Genomic DNA, 20061 nt, shown 5'->3' with positions numbered 1-20061 from the left:
ACTTTTCTGCGGTGTCGTCAAAACTAAAAAATCCCAAATCCAAAGGATTATTTACATCTCTATGTTTATATCACAACTGATACAAATGAAATGATAACGATGATTACAAATCAACTACTAATTCAAAAACATTTGCAAAATAGTCTCAATTGCTTGTATATAGAGCGTGGGTCCCCAATTGTATCAAATACTGGAAAATTGGCGACTCATTCGCAAGTTGTAGGCGTTAAGAAAATGATAATAATAGGAATAGATGATGAGTAATGGAGTAATACTAATAGCGAGAAATAATGACAGAGATATGGGACGATACTAAGAACGCAAAAGAAAAGACGTGACGAAGAATAGAGGGGAGAGAGCAGGAATAAATTACTGAAGGAGGAATTAAGGGCCGGGGAGCGAGAGATCAAAGCGAGAGAATTAAGGCAAGGATAAGTGGGGAGAGAAAAACTCAGAGGGGGAGACCCACAGATAGATATGTAGAGATAAAGGGTTTAGGGAGAGAGGGAGGGGATGGGGGACAACTAGAACAAGAGTGCAAATTAACGTGGATCAAAGAGAGTGCACGTGACTAAAATAGCGTAGATGATACTAAAAAAATAAACAAACTAAGCAATACTTTGGTAATATAGACAGTAACATAAATATTTTTAGTTTTCTCTTAAGGCGGGATAGATGGAGGGGGCCTGTTCAATATCTTTATGGAGGGAATTCCAAAATTTTGGGCGGCCGATATGAAAATAAAAGTATTTTGAGAAAAACGAGTTATATATAGGCAGATGAAAGTTATTGGCGTGTCTGGTATAGGATATACCTATTGTATGAAAATTGTTATTTTGAGAAAACAAAGGGCCTATCATGAAATGCAAAAGGAACCATACTTTTATACGTATACATGTCCTATAGCTGAAATTGTTTTTTAAGTCTTAATAAATCTTTAAAATTTTATAATCAAAGAAAAAGGGGAGCAGGAGCAGTATCGGTGCAACGGGGATGTGAGGATGAATATATACGAATTAAGGGCTTTCTTTTGTAATAATAATATTTTGTTAAAGGGATCGTTTAACTTTGTGAGCAGCTGATTTAAAAAATTCTCAAACTGAGTTGAAACGTGCGTATGAGTGCCTGTATTTGTCCTCAAAAACCCTGAAACAGACCACAATATAGGATGAAAAACTCTAATTTAGATACAAGTAGCACTTTTATTAGCCTGATTTCGAGAACCGTCTAGTAGACGGGTTCAGCTTATGACCAGTTTTCTCCAATTCAAAAAGTCTGTTGGGTGTTGACTGCCTTCTGTTGTGTGTATCTCCTATACACACGCTATTAGCTGCACTAGCTCTATGTTCAGTGTATACCTTGTACACACTGTATGTAGGTCATAATGTGTTCATCTAGAATTAATGTGTTGTGTTGCACAGATTCTCTGTATACACCTAGTCATTGAAACCAACTCCCAATTATTTTCAAACTTTGGTTTATATCTCCAAGGTTTTAAAATTGATCCTGTAAATATAATACTTTGAAACTTTTGGGATGGTATTTTTACACTATAAGCCTAATGTTTAGCCCATTTTCAGGAACCAAAAGGAGAATTCTTTAAATCAGAACAAAGTGAAATGATCACTATAAGTAAATTTTGGTGTGTATTGCCCCAAACAAGGATCCATAGTTGATATATATTAGGTAGAATATGTAAGTTTATAGAGAAGTAACAGGAATAATGAATAATCACTGACAAGAAAGCTAGTGTTAGCGGATCATTGTGAGAAAATATATTTGTGTTATCAGTTCTGAAAGATAAAATTTTAGATGCTCTGCTAAAATCATTAATATATAAAATAAGAAGAGGGGTCCCATTATACTTCCTTGTGGCACACCACAATTAATATTACATAAATTGGAGGAATTGTAAAAAAAAAAATGTTATAGAGAGGTACTACGATTCCTGAACCACTCCAACGCCCTTCCCACGTATGCCATAAAATGCAATAAGTTATGGATTATAGGATTAATAGCTAGTGTCGAATGCCTTAGACAAGTCCAGGAAAATACCCACCATAATTATGTAAAGGTTTATCGACAGCATGATCAACTTTTTCAACAAATGATAATAAGGCGTGAAATGTACTGTGCTTTTCTCTATATAAATCCAAACTGTAAATTTGAAAAAATGTTATTATCATTTAAAAATTTAATTGTTCGGCTATAATGATTTTTCCCAGAATTTCAAAAATACATGGTAGTAGGGATGTAGGTCGGTAATTGCTTGATCTATCTCCTTTCTTATAAATGGGAATGACAATTGCAATTTTCACTTGTCCATGAACAAATTGAAAATGTGAGCAAGAGGATCAACAATATATGGAATTATAGTTTTAAAGGAGAATGAAACTCTTGGAGCAAGTTAGCTTTTGTGAAAGCAGAAAAATCAAAGAATAAGATCAACAAAAGTTTGAGTAACATAGGACTAGCAATAGTATGAGCATTTGAATGTCGAGATCACTAATGCTATGGAGATCCTCCCATTGGCAATGCGACCAAGATCTATGATGTCACAGATGAACAACTCTCCCCTTTTGGACACTGAAAATATACCCCAAAACATCTCTTTTTGCTCATTCTAATCATATGACAAACGATTCATCAATGATATAATGTTGTGAAACCTCTGTACTTGTCCTCTCATAAAGAGAACACCTCACCTTGTGAAATACTCTATAAAAGTGAGAATATAAGTGAAACAAGTACTAAAGTAATGAGGGAGTTGTACGTGTGTGACATCACAGATCTTGGTCGCATTGCCAATGGGAGGATCTACATGGCATTAGTGATCTCAATATTCAAATGCTCATATATTTCTTATTATTCATTCAATCTTCCTCAAACTTTCAACAATATGTTTCTTTGATTTTTCTCTTTGATATGGATTCAGCTGGTTTCAAGGGTTTCATTCTCCTTTAAGTATAACGTTGTTGATATCATCATAACCAGAACTTCTTTTATTATCAAGTAGAGACAATCCATAATTTCATAAGGGGATGCCGGGGATCAGAAATATTGAATTTGGATTGGGCATGTTGGGTGTGCTATGGGTGTGCCATGGAATTCGGTTAATATTGTTTGTATGAGAGCGCTATATTGATAGCCATATTTCCGATCAACAAAAAGTCGATTTGAATAAAAAGAGAAAAATATCAGAAGCGTAACTATAGCACAGAAAATTTCATCAAATCCTATTCATAATTGAATAAGTGCTTGAAATTTCCAGTTTTCAGGCCACAATATTGATAGATTTCGCGCTCTCATTATAGGCCTATTTTTATTAGATTGATAAATAAGATTGTCCTTTTCAGAATGGAATATCGACAAGTTTCATCTCGCGCTTAGGAAGAAATATAGGAAGATAGTCATCATTTTTATACATGTATAGTATGATGACAAAATGTCCCGGTCCTATATGTAAAAAACTCAAATACTTAAATATATCAGCTCCTTATAAAGTGCGATCCATATCCACCTCACATTTTTCCTACAAAGTGCTTAAAGCATACAACTTGAAACGACCCCTTTTCAGGTCAGAATATCAAATATTTAAACTCGCGCTTCGCGCTCGCTTCATAGATTTTCATGATAACGAAATGTATAATGCCCAGATTCTAGGTCTAAATGGGAAACACGCGCGTTCATGTTTATTCAGATACGCAGCTTGTTCTCTATTCAAAATCATTATCTAGTTTCAGACCAGAATATCAAAAAAATTCTGCTAGCGCTTTGCGTTACCATATTTAATGTAAAAAGATCTCGAATCACTCTTCCTTTTCATGATTTACAAAACATGAATGTGTCCCGTTTTTAGGCCTAAATCTCGATTTTTTTTTTCCGTTCGCGCTTTGCACTAGCTCGCATCAGTTGTTTAGTTATATACCTACCCTGTTCACGATTACACAAAAGTGTTTTGGAATTTCCAAGTTAGGTAGAAATGTCAAAAAAAGTTCAGCTAAGGCTTCGCGCCCTCATTATTTGATTGTTGAAATATGTAACATAAGTTCATGGCTAACTACAAGCAGTCCTTAACAGGTACCTTTTCGATCAGTAAAAACATGTATTAAAAATTTCATTATACACATCATGTTCGGGGTTCACAAACATTGCCTAGAATGTCCGGATTTGAAGACAAAATACATTGAATTTCAAAAATATTTAGCTCGCGCTTATCGCTCGCACTGTTGGAATAATATAAGGATTATGAGGTTATTATACATGTATATTTATGTTGAATTATGAGAATAAAGCTATAAGAAGTGACTATTACGACTACCCCTTCAAAAAAAATCAATATCGAGCGGCCGATCAGGGAAATTATGGATGATAAAGATTTCTGCCCCCCCCCCCCCTATTGGCGAAGGCTGGATCCGCCCCTGTCATATATATTTTTTTTAAACATGTTTTTATTAAGGATTTCATTCAAATGAATTACATAAACTCCAGATAAATACAAACAAAATACAAATCTTCAGTTTATATCAACAAGGATATGCAAAAAAAAAACATATACCAAAAACTGAAGCAAATAAGGACGGAATGAAATTCCTTAAAATGATACTTTTACATCTATACAAAAAAAAAGAAGCTTACTTAACTGAGCCCCCAACCCACTATGTATTTTTATAATAATTAATATTAAATGACTAAATGATTTGCAGGAAAACAGAAATCAACCTACATGTATTATCATTGCATCCCATTTTAAATCAAGCTTCAACATAACTTTACATAATTATACGCACATACACACACCCACCTTAACACCCATACACACATGCACATACCACGCATACGTAAACAAACATAATATATACAAATCTGCATAATGAACGTTTAACATTTTGGCGCAATAGGATACAGAAAGAAAAAAAAACCTGCAAATCATATTGATACAAGAGAAGGGGAAATTGAAAAGAACTAGTAAAAAGAAAAAAAAAACATCAACATTCACACCAGGATTCACACTCGCACCACACTAGACACATCCCACCTGTTCACATTCAAATCCCTTTTCACCTTCAGTTCATCCCATTTCTGCAAATGTAAACTTAACTTGCCAGTTGCCTGACTTCGTTGCCAGGCGTCTTTCTTCTTCTATACAACCCGTAATATATCTGTGTATTTTAATGAATGAAGGTACCCGGCCTTCAGCTCTGGAATTAAAAATTGCACATTTAATAAAAAGAATAACAGAATTGACACATTCAATTCTACAAGAATTTCCAGGTAATCCTAAGAATATTTCCCTCCAATTCAAAGTTCTTAATTCAGCTAAACAAAAATGATCAATACAAAATTGCCACAGAAGTTAAACTTTTATGCAATCCATGAGTATATGGGTTACGATTCAGTTTTTTGTACAACAAAACGAGCAATAATTATCTCCCACGAAACCAAATCTCATCAATGTATATAATGCTCCATGTAAAAGCATAAACTGAAATTCCCTTTGTTTTCTTGTAAGAGTTGTACTCCTGATATATCCAAATAGTTTACAATATTTTTTTTTCAATATGTTTTTATTAAGGATTTCATTCAAATGAATTACATAAACTGCAGATAAATACAAAAAAAAATACAAATCTTCATTTCATATCAACAAGGATATGCAAAAAAGTACATATATATTTACCAAGAACTGCGAAGCAAATAAGGACGGAATGAAACTCCTTAAAATTATACTTTTATATCTGAAAAAAATAACTTAACTGAGTCCCCAACCCTCTATGTATTTCAATAATAATTAATGTTAAATGGCTATATAAATGATTTGCAGGAAAACAGAAATCAACCTAAATGTATTATCATTGCATCCCATTTTAAATCAAGCTTCAACATAACTTTACATAATTATACGCACATACACACACCCTCCTTAACACCCATATACACACATGCACATACCACGCATACGTAAACAAACATAATATATACAAATCTGCATAATGAACGTTTAACATTTTGGCGCAATAGGATACAGAAAGAAAAAAAACCCTGCAAATCATATTGATACAAGAGAAGGGGAAATTGAAAAGAACTAGTAAAAAGAAAAAAAAAACATCAACATTCACACCAGGATTCACACTCGCACCACACTAGACACATCCCACCTGTTCACATTCAAATCCCTTTTCACCTTCAGTTCATCCCATTTCTGCAAATGTAAACTTAACTTGCCAGTTGCCTGACTTCGTTGCCAGGCGTCTTTCTTCTTCTATACAACCCGTTATATATTTGTGTATTTTAATAAATGACGGTACCCGGCCTTCAGCTCTGGAATAAAAAATTGCATATTTAATAAAAAGAATAACAGAATTGACACATTTAATTCTACAAGAATTTCCAGGTAATCCTAAGAATATTTCCCTCCAATTCAAAGTTCTTAATACATACACACACACCCTCACACACACACACACACACACACACACATATATATATATATATATATATATGTATGTGTGTATATGTATACATACAATAAGATGAGGTTCAACTAAAAAAGATGACGCAAGAAACCATCCTTATAGCTTCAGCTTTCGTATCAAGACTTCGTCAGAAGCGTTCCGAAAAATACAAGGGGATACAACCTCCAAGTTCGGCTTACAAGTATAACATAGGTGTCGATTTCTTGTGATGATTGGGGGACGATTGGTGTCTGATTGAGGCTATGCAAGGGATCGAAGCGACCGATCGGGGAGGGTGTGGAGGGGGGGGGGTTCGCCCTCCGACGGTTGGGACTTAATATTTTTAAGAAATGACATGCGATATTGTATTTTAGAGCAACTACTGGATAGTGCACTCTAATTGACAGGGCTATCCATTACGGCCACCAGGATTTAAAATTATTACAGATTGATTTTCAAATCCAAATCCATTAACATTTAAATCTTTAAGGGTAGATTTAAAAACCTAACGTCGACCGGTCACTATTCATAGCCGTACATTTTTACAAATCCTTGTAATTTAGAGAGTAGGTCAGATCTTTGAGTTGGCATAACTTGCATTGACCATTGCTTTAATCGCAATAAACCCTGCCATTTTGATCTCACTACTATAGTGAGCAAACGTAAGGGAAAGATTATACACTGATGAAATTATATTATCAACCTGTACCATCTGCTAAATATATAAGAACATATACTTGTTAAAACAATTTTGTTTTTTTATGCACCATCGAAATGAGAGAGAGTCTAATACATATGCATTTATTCATGGCTCATGAAATTTCTCTATATAGGCAAGTGCCTTATCATGACATACAGATGAGTGCGTTAACTGTTTTCAAAACAGACTTGTCAACTCCAGAAAAAGGATTAACTAATATTTGGGAACGATCCGTTTTTCGTTTTTTTGTATGTCTGTGTTGTCATTTTTTATTGATTTTATGTATTTCAATGAATCTATATCGATTTTTTTTTCTGGAGATGTACGACATCCATTGCTTATAATCACAATTTAATGCACATCAATGAATTACAAAGTTGAATAAATTCCATATTCTCATCAGACAGATGAATGAAATAATAAAGGGATGGTCCGGGATGAAGATATTTACATCTAAACAAATATAGTAAAATTTACAGAGCAAATAAATGCTGAAAATTTCGTAATAATCGGATAGCAAATAACGAAGTTATTGAATTTTAAAGTTTCTCAATATTTTGTGAAAACAGTTCATATACATCGTGATGAATATTCATTAGGTAGGCTGATGATGTCACATCTCCACTTTCCTTTTTCTTAATGTTATTAGATGAAATCAAAAATGTTTCACTTTTTCATACATGTGTAAATGATGTTTCTCATTATAAATGAAGTTGCGGCAAAATAACTAATGCACTCAATCAGTTGTCAATCCAATTTTTTTAGTTCTTGGTAGAAAATTTTTGAATAAACCTAATTTCATATGATAAAATCCCGGAGATAAGGGAGCGGATTACCATAAAATAGAAAGGAACAAGGGGATATTACATCATCAGCCCACCTAATGAATATTCATAAAGTCATGCCTGGAATGTTTCACCGGAATAATGCAAATCTTAAAAATTCAATAACTTTGTTATTTGTTATCAGATTTTTATCAAATTTTCAGCAATTTACTCTGTGAATGTTACTCTCTTTATTGAGATATTAATGTTTCCAGCCTGGACCATTCCTTTAAATAAACATATATGACACTAAACCCAAAATTTTTGTTGGGGTCATAAATATTTCCCCCTCCTCTGGCTTGCCATAATGGTAATACGTCACTGCATTCACAGACGTATGATTCATACATGTCCTTTTTTAAGTCCGCAGCATCCGAAGCTGACGAAGACATTCTGGGCCTTCAGAAAATCCATTTAATCCTACCAAAATGATTATCTACAGGGACATACTTACAAGTGAATATACTACCTTTTATATTAATTGTGTAGCGAAGTGATTGAAATGTTTTGATAAGCTTTTGAAGAATATGAGAATTGAAGATATTTTTGTGTCCCACTGCTGCACTGACACTGCAGTCTCCACTTTCCTACCGCACTACCGCACTGAGTGATAGACATATTGTAAGAATGTAGGCCTAAGTTGTAACTTTAGTTAGGCCATAGCAGGTCTACGAGCTACGTTACTCGTTAGTAGTACTAGTAGTAGACAGGAATAACCGTCGTTTCTGGGGATTTATTCAACAATTTCTGACATTTTAGTTTACTGTAATCCCCATTCACCGACGGTAGTGTGTTACGTGAGTGCGAGCCTGCATGTGTAATCACATCACCCATTCGGAGTAGCCAGGCGGCTTCTACAAGTTCTAGTTCTAGTACTTCTACTATTTTTCTAGAGAGTAAAAATCATTTAGCCTACTAAAAAGTCTAAATGGTAAATGGACTTGGGGGACCTGCATGTCATGCTGCAGTCGGAGGTCACATGATAATGTCAAAGGTCATTTTCAGGTCAACGTTAATGCTAACCCAGAGAGCTCCCACCCGCGCAGCGGGCGGGAGCCCAGAAGCTCACAGTGTATTCTACCATTGCCACCGAACAAGGGTGATTTATGGTCTAAATATTTCTCCAAATGAATTGTGAAAACAAAAAGTGTACAATTACCACGATTATATGGATGAAGGTCTAGCGAGTGGCAGATTCCTGACATCTGAGCACAGTCTGGAACCTCAAAAAAACCAAAAGTTCTCTCCTTCTACCCAGTCTCGATCGGCCGTTTTGTTACGATTTTTAACAAAAATGGCCGATCGAGACGGGGTAGAAGCAGAGAACTTTTCGTTTTTTTGAGGTTCCAGACTGTGCTCAGATGTCAGGAATCTGCCACTCGCTAGACCTTCATCCATATAATCGTGGTAATTGTACACTTTTTGTTTTCACAATTCATTTGGAGAAATATTTAGACCATAAATCACCCTTGTCCGGTGGCAATGGTAGAATACACTGTGAGCTTCTGGGCTCCCGCCCGCTGCGCGGACGGGAGCTCTCTGGGTTACGTTAATGCAAGACTCTTAGTCTTATGACAAGTGTTATTCCATCCCAGTCATTTCACAATGAAGTTTTGAATTTGATACAATTCTGTTGCGTGCCCTCGCAAATCACAATCAGACAATATTTCTGGTTATTTTCATAAGTGGGCGAGACACAAAATCGCTTTTGCCTTGTTTTCTTTATATCACTCTTTGTCATTTTCTTTTTCCTCTTTCTTTCTTTCTTTCTTTAGTTTAGTTTTTTTCAGTGATTCCCTTTTATATCTTGTGCCATGGACATACATCATACATGTATACAAAAGTACATGAAAATATATGATGGAGGAAATTAATAAAATGGCATATTGACACTAATTTCAGTCATGGCAGGCAAATACAAGGTATAGCCTTAGGTACACAGTCCAGTTCATGTTTGAAAGAGAGGAAAAAAGCAATGGTAGGCCTAGGCCTATATAAAACTGCGCTTCTATCTTTTGGAGCGGTAAAACGTTATGAAAGAGTTTTCCGGGCAAGTGAAATATATTTTCGGGCAATTATTTTTCAACTTTTTTAGGAATTCACTTGCCCGACTGGGCAAGTGCTTCAAAAAAAGTTATGTAGCACCCTGCCATCTAATGAATATTCATGACAATGTGCATATAACTGTTTTGACAAAATATTGATAAACTTTAAAATCAATAACTTTGTTATTTGTTATCTGATTTTGATGAAATCTTCAGCATTTTGCTCTGTGAATTTTACTGTATTTATTTAGATATAAATATTTTCAGCCCGGACCATCGCTTTAATCGCATAATGTAGGCAAGAGTCAGCCAGAGCTGCTCCACTTATTACTGCTATTTTCAGATTTCGTTATATCAAGCTTTGGTACATCTGTTTTCAATGCTATTTTCCCATTAAACGGTATAGTTGTATTTTTCTCATTTTTTTCCATTTCAGATGATGAGCTTTTCTCCGACAATTTCAAAATGGAACTAGTGGGCCCGAACAAGAATATAATTAGGATCAAAGTAAAGGTAAAAAACCAAGTTTGGGGTGGGCCCCCTGGACATTGCGATAAATCTGCGACACGACAGACATGATGTTTTTCTTTCAAGTCTCACCCAACTTCTGAGACCAAGTTTGTGATGCCCCAGTATGCTGTACATTCCAAAATTACGCAACATTGATATATCACTATCAGGCACAAACATTTGATTTCACAAGGATTAAATTTTCCTTTTTAAAGAATTTTCTTGATGCTGTTTTAGCTTCATACATGTAGGTCGGATAAGCCCTCGAAATTCAGGAACACAGGTTTTAAAAAGCCAGGGAAATCGATGGCCCCAGAAACGTGGTTGAGACCTGAAAATTTGAAAAGTAGCCCGCGAAACAAAAGCATCTCAATCCTTGTTGAATGATGCTGTGTATGTTCCTTGGGAATACCACATGTGTGTCAATGAGGATGATGGGGACAAATGTCATCTCGGGGTCAAAAGGTCAAGTGATTTCAGGTCATGTCCATCCTTTTTTTGAAGTTTCATGTAACTTGTTCTCATTTTATTTCTCCATCAACTTTGATCACATTTGGTTCAAATTATAATTGGGTATACATGTATGTACCACCGGTTTGTTGCTCAGGATGATGGGGTCAAAGGTCAATTTTTGTCTCGCCTGCAAACAGATTGAGACTAAAGGTGCCGCGCCGCTTTTTTAACATCAAATCTTAACCGAAGATTAAGTTTTTGAAATGACAGCATAACTACCTAGTTCATGAAACTTGGACTTAAGGTTAATCAAATGTTACTGAACATCCTGCTTGAGTTTTAGGTCTTATGACCAAGGTCAAAGGTCATTTAGGGTCAATGAACTTGGACCATTTAGGGGGGGTCCACCTGAAATTATGGGATGGACACGGGTAAAAAAATTGGACAAGCAAGCAACAACAAAAAAGGTTATCAACGGAAATTTCAGGGGGGTCTGTCCCCTCACCTCAAATTTAGGGGGGCAGGAGACCCCCCCCCCCCCCCGCTTCCGCCGCCTATGTTGCTTACTCATGCTCTTTATTCCTCCTCCACAGTCCACCCTTCTTCCCTCTACGTGTACCTCCCCCTTCCCTCTACTGCCACATTTCTTAAGTATACAGTGTATATTGTACAAATTTTATTTACATGTATACAGAGAGTGACAGAAACCACATCAGCTAACATTGACATTGGAGCTAACCCATCTGCAGAGGAACAGGCTGAAGCATTGGAAGACAGTAGCGTAACTAATTTCGATGTTTGCACCAACCATCAATTAGTGGAGGTGCCCGGATATACTTTAAAGGAATTCCAGGGTGTGTTCAGGAAGTATGTAAAGAGGTAAGTAGAATTGGGCTTGTGACAATCTGTATGGCATTCACTTATCAGATTGTGGAACTATCCATGTGTGTACACGCAAGAATGTGATGCGTCGGGTCAACCTCAGAGAAAACTTGCTTGACGAGAATTGGGGGAATGGGTGAAATGCCGCAAAGCTCCAAACTTGTTGGAAATTCTCATTTTACATTAGTAAAAAATGTTTGGCCTTTCAAGTATATTCTGTAAAAAGCAGTATGAGATGATAACGGTAAAAATTTTGAAAAAGCAATTTTTCTGTGAGTTTTTTTTTAGATGATTTGAACTTTTCCTGATACTCCGCTAGTTCAGCCTTTATTGATTGGCTATTCATAGTCGGGGCTAGCTCGCTTGCTTGATCGATAAATTAAGGATAGATCTTTTACTTTCAATATTCTGAAAAGCGTGTCTTTTAACAAAAGTTCATAAAAAGGAATGCAAACATTGGTCTTTGGGTAAAAACATAGTAAAAACAAGTCTTATGACAATTCTGTTGCGTGCCCTCGCAAATCACAATATTTCTGGTTATTTTCATAAGTGGGCGAGACACAAAATTGCTTTTGCCTTGTTTTCCAGTTTGTCATAACAGTTGGCACAGAGAAGCAATATTAGAAGGTGAAGCGAAGATGCCTATCATTTTTGGTGGGGGTCTTAGGGTTAGGTTTACAAAATATATCCAGATTACTCTATAATTGTATTCCCCAACAGGTGATACTGGACAATACTTTAGGTTCTGCAGAGTCACGCTGCTACAACATATTATTGTCATCAAATTTGGTACCCACGGGCAAATTTGGCAGGGTCATTGTCGCCATGACAGTTGTATTTATTTGTCAAATTTCTGTGTGAACTCTATATATCGCAATGAATCTTTTCTACCACGCTATCCGCCGGTAAAAAAAAAGAAGAAATTGGCGAAAAAGTAGGAAAATCAATAAAATTTGGGTCGGTATCAACATTTTTTTGGGGGGTGTAGGTCACACATGAATAAAATTTTTGTAGGATTGAGAGGGTTCTATCGGGACACGCCAGACAAACGTGTTTTCTTTAGGGGTGCCTTAACGTAATTTTTCATCCTATATCATTCTATTTCCTCCATTTCGGGCGAGGAAACTTATAGTTCATTATTGGTTTTATCATTTGAAGTGATTATGTTTCCGTCAACTTTTCAATGCAAAAGTTTTCACGGGAGAGAAAAGGAGAATAAGATGAAGGGCGTCTAAAACCTAACCTATTATAAATTCCTTCCGTAAAATGACATGAATTAAAAAAATTGTGATTTTGTTTAGCCGATTCACCCCTGTCCCACAGCTCAACCCCTGCACCATAAAAAAAACATTGCTGTCCCTGTATAACAAATCTTTTTCCAAATATTTTTGTTTGGATGCTAACCATGGTAAGCGCCCCAAATGAGATTTTGTTTGTTTGGTCGTAACGGGGAAAAAACTGGCCAGGGCGGTCTTTATTCTTATCTTTTCTACCACGTTCCTCGCAATTAAAAACAGAAAATCGGAGAGAGGAGACAAACAAGCAATATTAGACAGTACATTTCCATCTGGGGGGGGGGGGGGGGCTAGGTCAAACAAGAATAATAATAAGAAGTCATCAGTTTGACAAGGGTCTGAGAACCGAGTTGTGACACACAAAGGTGGGATTGTTTTAAAGTAATCTAACCAAAAAAATAAAGTCATGTTATTCGTTTAAGTAGATATGGAATTTTAGCAAAAGCGCACTTGTCTATTCCCCGTTTTATCTCTGTCTCTCATTCTCTCTCGTTCTCCGTGACATCTGAACATTTTTTTTTCTATAATTTCCCTAAATGATTCTTCTTTTATCCTTATATGCATCATCACCCAGGGGAAGCGCTTTCATGCTATTTGAATCACTGACGGATGTAGTAAGCACCTGTGTTGTCGGTAAATGAGACAAAGTTTTTTTTTAGATACGATATGTGGGTCGAAATAAAAAAGTATTCATAAAAGCTTTTTGTATTGCTAAGTACGAAAAGCATTCAATAGGTCATCCTGCCGATAAACACTAATCTTCCTTTTGTTCGGGTCGTTGACCATCTGTATCCTGCTCTTTTCGGAAGGAATTTGTTTGAGTGGCCACCCTGACATTCTTTTGTTTGGGTAGTGCCGATATCATGAACTACATGGACGTTTCCCTTTTGAAAAGAGCATAAGATAGATGGTGTACTAAACTGCTTTCTTTTCTTTTTTTTCAGAATAGTAGACAAAAATAATGAGAAGAAGAGGTATGATGGGGAGGGGAAAAGTTCAAAAGTGCACCGAGATCAGCTCATAGTACTAAGACATTACTCTCGTACAAGCTTTTTGTTTTTCTGAAAATACAATCGATCGATGAAACCAACAAGATATTATTCTAGAGTGATATCTCCTTGATGAAACAAATAATAAAATGAAAATGGTGAATAAACGCGTAGCTTATTATGTGACGATCTTGCAGAAAAGATGTTAGCGTATCTATCAGAACAACGATATGGATCAAATCACGTGATCAGAACAAATCACGTGATCAGGCCTTGTGCGCGGGCGTACGTGCTCGTCACAAAATTTATTTTCCCCCGTCTGACTCCAACGAAAAAATCGGGTAAAGTTGAAATGATTTCCTATTTTCGGGATTTTTCCCCACGTAGCTGTATATTTTTTTCATTCTGTTATCGAAATAGGTTTATAAAGGAAATAGTGGCAGAGGTTTTAGTACATAACAATTACGAAAAAAGCTGAAAAACTTCATCGAATTAAACCAAACAAATCTCGGCTTCTGTAGAAGCCCGTCGTAGCTAAGTGAACGGCTTGCTGGGCTTCTGGGGAAGCCCATCGCACCCAAAGGGTTAAACAATTTAATGGATTTGTAGTTTTATCGCGATGACGGAAACAAGTTGTAAACCCGGTTTTATTTTCCGGGTTGAGAGAGCTTGGCAGTGTAGCCTGGTTCGTAATTTCCGAACCAAACCAGCTTAACCCGATGAGATTCAGTTCGGAAGGTGATCCGAGCTACAGCACTAGTCAGCAGTCATTTGTAAAGTTTCTCATAATTTACAACCAGCTTTATGAAACACGTACCAAACAGTAACAGCCGACTTCTTCAATAAAGCACTTTTAACTCTGATCAATCTAAAGTTGTATTTCACTGACTCATGCTGGGCTAGTCATATTTTCCCCACATAATTTTCATGTCTTTTAGAGTGTTGGGCCTCATTTATTATCCATTGTCCTTTTTTGCAGATTGGAAAAGAAGAAGCGAGAGGAAATCGAAGAGCTGGAGAATGAAGGAAACAAGGGAGGAAAAGCAGACAAAATGAAAGAAGAGCTAGAAAACTTCAAAGCCACCATTGGGGATGATGTCAAGCAGGTATTTGCACAAGGACTCAAGAAGAAGGAATTCCTGTTCTTCAGTGGTGAATCAATGGATCCAGATGCTATGGTTGCTCTTCTGTCGTTTGAAGACGGCGATCCAGATCCCTACATGTATTATATCAAATTTGGTCTGTTGGAAGAGAAACAATGATGGTAATTACTTCTATTAAAGGCCAAGTCCACCCCAGAAAATTGTTGATTTGAATCGATAGAGAAAAATAAAACAAACATAACGCTGCAAATTTCATCAAAATCGGATGTAAAATAAGAAAGTTATGACGTTTTTAAGTTTCGCTTATTTTTCACAAAACAGTTAAACGCACAACTCAGCGATATGCAAATGAGAGAGTCGATGATGTCCATCACTCACTATTTCTTTTGTTTTTTATTGTTTGAATTATACAATATTTCAATTTTTACAGATTTGACAACAAGGACCAACTTGACTTAACCATAAACTTAAAATAATGGTAATTCCACATGTTCAGGGAGTAATAAAATTTTGTTTCACATGACAATGGGGAGAAAATTAGAATTTTTCATATTTCATATAATAAAATACAAAAGAAATAGTGAGTGGGTGACGTCATCAGTCTGCCAATTTGCATACCGTCCAGGATGTGTATATAACTGTTTTTGTGAAATTAAGCAAAAGTTTAAAATGTCATAACTTTCTTATTTTACATCCGATTTTGATGAAATTTTCAGTGTTTTGCTTGTTGGATTTTTCTCCTTTATTCAAATCAACTTTTTGGTGGGGTGGACTTGTCCTTTAAACCTCGACGTCTTTAACCCTTCGAATCTTGATTTGTTTGGAATGGTGACACGACATCTTCTCCGGCGACAATTGCTCAGGTCTTCAGGGTTAGGGTCTCAGAAGGGTTTATGTTAGGTTTATGGGATAGGAGGGCATAATGTTAAAATCCAGGGTTGAATTTGGTCATTCCATTTGTGGAATTTACAGCGAAGCAATTGTCGCCGCAGCAAATGTCATGGAACCATGTGGGACGGCCGTGACCCTCACCCTGAAGTATTCATGATTCGAGCCCCAGCCGTGCCAGTGGCACCTTACTCTGCTGGTACCCAGCCTGGCTTGGCTGATGCTGTGTAGCTTCCCGTACTGACGATAATCTCAAATTTTGTCTCAAAATCTCTGCTTTGACAGAAGGAAAATTCATCAATAGCTTATACACAGTATATGACTTTCAAGAGCCTCCTTGGAAGGGCAGTGTATTTTGGCAATTTTTTATGCTAAAACCTTCTGAACTTATCAACCGAATACCTCTAAGAAACATGATTTTCAAAAGGTCACCTGACATACAGTATAAATCCCTTGCTTTTCGAGTCACATGACTTGAAGCCACCGGCTTTCGGCTTTTAGGATATATGCATGTTCACGGTGAAGTCAGTTTTCCAGCTTTTCAGGTTGAAAGGGTTAAAGGCATGTACATGTAGGCTCACTCGCAGTAGAATTGCCTGAAGCATTTAAAATCATATCTGTTCTTTTATTTTTGTTGAATATTGTAAGCTAATTCTGTAATTCCTTCCCCGCATCCCTCTGCGTCTCAATAGTTTACTAGATAGATTGCGCATAATGAATAATGTGTGTTTATATTGTTATTATTAACCTTCTTCAGTCATATACTGCCAAGGCTTTTTTTAGCGGGCGAGAGAGCCAGGGCTTGAGTTCCTATTGGCATTTTCCCTCCATCTACCCGATCCCTTGTATCTGTGAAAGATGCAAGAATATCAGATTTTGCTTCATTGCATAGGGTCCAGGAAGCTGAGGAGTTTTAGTTTCTCTGCTCCTCTGGGAAGCCCTTAAAGGGATGATCCAGGCTGGCGATATTTATATCTCAATAAATAGAGTAAAATTCACAGAGCAAAATGCTGAACATTTGATCAAAATCGGCTAACAAATAACATAGTTATGGCATTTTAAATATTTGCATTATTCCGTTGAAACAGTTCTAGGCATGTCTTCATGAATATTCATTAGGTGGGCTGATGATATCATATCCCCACTTGTTCTTTTTTATTATATGAAATTAGGTTTTATTCAACATTTTTCTATCAAGAACTAGTATAATTGGATTGACAACTGATTAAGTGCATTAGTTATTTATTGCAGCAACTTATTTAATCATAATGGAGACACATCATTTACACATGTATGAAAAAATGAAACAATTCTGATTTCATGTGATAACCTAAGAAAAAGGAAAGTGGGGATGTGACATCAGCTCACCTAGTGAATATTCATGACGATGTGCATATAACTGTTTTGACAAAATATTGATTAAACTTGAAATTCAATAACTTCGTCATTTGTTATCCAATTTTGATGAAATTTTCAGCATTTTGCTCTGTGAATTTTACTCTATTTAGATATAAATATTTTCAGCCTGGACCATCCCTTTAAGGCCACCACACACCTGATGACTGGTTGCAACCCGATTTTGGAATAAAAACGTAAAAAATTTATGCGAACACTGACACATGGAACACTGGTTAAAGTTCTAAATCATCTTACAAATATTAGTGTTCAAATCTGTAGCAATTGTAAGGTAGGCTGCGATTTGAAACCAGTTCAGCATTTACTAAGATAATAAAGGATTGTAATCATCCAAAATTGTTATATAAGTATTCTTACAGTTAATTTAAAAGGATAATTTGATTCACATTTACATAAAATATTAAAGCAAAATGGGATTTGTTCCCAAATCGGATCGTGGACCAGTCGTAAGGTGTGCCGTGGCCTTTACTCTCCCGCTGAGTCTACTCTGATTTTAGTAGCCCAGCGCATTTTGAGAATAAAATTTGCATCCTCCACCGACAGTTCCGGTGACCTCTACAAATTTTAGAGACCCTTTAGGCTTTGCCAAAGCTACACGTATAGACAGGCTTTGACTATAAAAATCAATGTAATGTAATGAAGAGAATGCATCAACTAATAGCTGAGAGTCTGTGTTATGTGACTTGTCAGTCGCTAATGATGCAACAGCAATGAAAACACATTTCTTGTCTTCGGAATTATGTGCTCTACATAATGTCTGGATAAGTTGTGTATTCTACAGGATAGTAAAGTTGGATTTTGGTTTTAGTTTGGAAATCCGTGGTGTTGTCAATTTCCTTTGTAAGTTTCAACATTTTCACTGTGGAATCACTGTTTGTTATCTACATTTTGCAGTACATGATTGTAATTCAGTTGATGCCATTAATGTTTCCCCTTTTAATCTCCTTTCTGTTGCAGTAACTTCATCTCGTGCCCAGAACATTATTCCATAGAAACATCCTTTTCACCAAGTTCCGTCACTTTCTCTGTTGTCACCATCCGAAGGAAAAGCAATCGGACAATCAAACACTCTCTGACGTACATCTCAATGAAAAACCAGTCATCAAGAGACATTGAATCATGGAATTATGGGAAATGTTGAGAATTGAACTTGTGGCCGAAAGGAAAGAGGACCTTGGGAGGGGAGGGGGGTATCTCAAATTAACTTATACAGTCTCAGATAAGCTTTATGCCAGTCTACCACTTAGGTGTGAGGGAACCACTTGATGACCTTTACCAGTGATTATGCAGAACCACTCACGCCTTCTTAGGTAGAGCCGCTTTACACTTACCATGTGTTTCAAAACTATTGTAAATCCGCAAAATGTAAGTTACGGTTTAGAGTCTGATTCTCAAAAATTCCCATTTTGGCTATTAAAATATATGTTTGGGAATAAATTTTGGTAAACATTTTAAGATTCTGTAGAAATTTCCTAGTGATTTTTAAATGGTATATACCGAATATCATTCCATCAATTTGATTCGTATTGGACTGAATTATATTTCCCCTATTTAAAAAAAAAATTCTCCAAAAGGTGCAATTTAGTACATGTACATTCAGCTTTGAAGGTCCACGTAGAATTCCACCTTATTGCACTCGATTTGCTTTTGAATGAATCCTTGGCCCCGTCTTACAAAGAGTTACGATTGATCCAATTATGTCATGATGTTTTCTTTACGAAATAATCGTTTAGTTTTTGACAATCTCTGCCTTTTTCCCCAAATGTTTTTTAAGTTGGTAATTATATGCTTGATGAAAAGCAATTATTTATGCATTGTCTATACGTTACAAGCAAATGAAGCAAGTAAGAATGGGAAGTACTTTATTCTTTTTAAAAACAAATAATGCCTCCCCTGTCATTGTTAAAGAAAACAAGTTTGTTTTAAATTATTTTCCATTCAGATAATCTCTGGTACAATAACACACATGCTAAACAGTTGTATGTGTATGTGTGAAAAGCCATATGCATATATTTGCCATGCAAAATAGTAATAATAAATAAAAATATGTAAAAAGTGAAACAATATTTGTGCCTTTATTTTAAAAATTTTTGTTTTACTAGTGTCATTAAAGGACAAGTCCACCCCAACAAAAAGTTGATTTGAACAAATAGAGAAAAATCCAAGAAGCATAACACTGATAATTTCATCAAAATCGGATGTAAAATAGGAAAGATATGACCTTTTAAAGTTTTGCTAAATTTCACAAAACAGTTATATGCACATCCTGGTCGGTATGCAAATGAGGGGACTGATGACGTCACTATTTCTTTTGTATTCAATTTAATATGATATATGAAATATTTTAATTTTCTCATTGGAAGGTGAAACAAGTATTCTTTCTCCATGAACATGGGGAATTACAATTGTTCTAACATTTTATGGTTCAGTAAAGCTGATCCTTATTGTCAAATCTGTAAAAATGGAAATATTGTATAATTCAAACAATAAAAAACAAGAAA

The 20061-nt window shown here is 35.9% G+C and overlaps 1 protein-coding gene across 2 annotated transcripts; it reads left to right on the top strand.

Annotated features, from left to right (window-relative positions):
- Positions 1-8294: 8294 nt before the first annotated feature.
- Positions 8295-19624, top strand: LOC129278867 (translationally-controlled tumor protein homolog). Of its 2 annotated transcripts, none has more exons than XM_064110995.1 (5): positions 8295-8435; positions 10461-10537; positions 11682-11866; positions 15133-15417; positions 18518-19624. In XM_064110995.1, the coding sequence occupies exons 1-4, from the start codon at positions 8408-8410 to the stop codon at positions 15413-15415; spliced, it is 573 nt and encodes a 190-aa protein (XP_063967065.1). In that variant the 5' UTR covers positions 8295-8407; the 3' UTR covers positions 15416-15417; positions 18518-19624. The 2 variants fall into 2 exon arrangements, 1 of the variants encoding a protein (XP_063967065.1); XR_010295999.1 differs by having other exon boundaries at positions 8300-8435; positions 15133-17238; positions 17517-19624.
- Positions 19625-20061: the final 437 nt, after the last annotated feature.

This window comes from Lytechinus pictus, chromosome 16 (genome assembly GCF_037042905.1).
Source record: "Lytechinus pictus isolate F3 Inbred chromosome 16, Lp3.0, whole genome shotgun sequence".
Classification (NCBI taxonomy): domain Eukaryota; kingdom Metazoa; phylum Echinodermata; class Echinoidea; order Temnopleuroida; family Toxopneustidae; genus Lytechinus; species Lytechinus pictus.
This window is presented reverse-complemented; position numbering and strand designations above follow the sequence as displayed.

Bases quoted from the DNA above. Each gene is read 5' to 3' on its own strand.
- LOC129278867 (XM_064110995.1), top strand. From the start codon at position 8,408: ATGATTATCTACAGGGACATACTTACAA. The intron at 10,538-11,681 runs GTAAAAAACCAA...ACATGTATACAG, and splicing joins TAATTAGGATCAAAGTAAAG to AGAGTGACAGAAACCACATC. The intron at 11,867-15,132 runs GTAAGTAGAATT...CCTTTTTTGCAG, and splicing joins TTCAGGAAGTATGTAAAGAG to ATTGGAAAAGAAGAAGCGAG.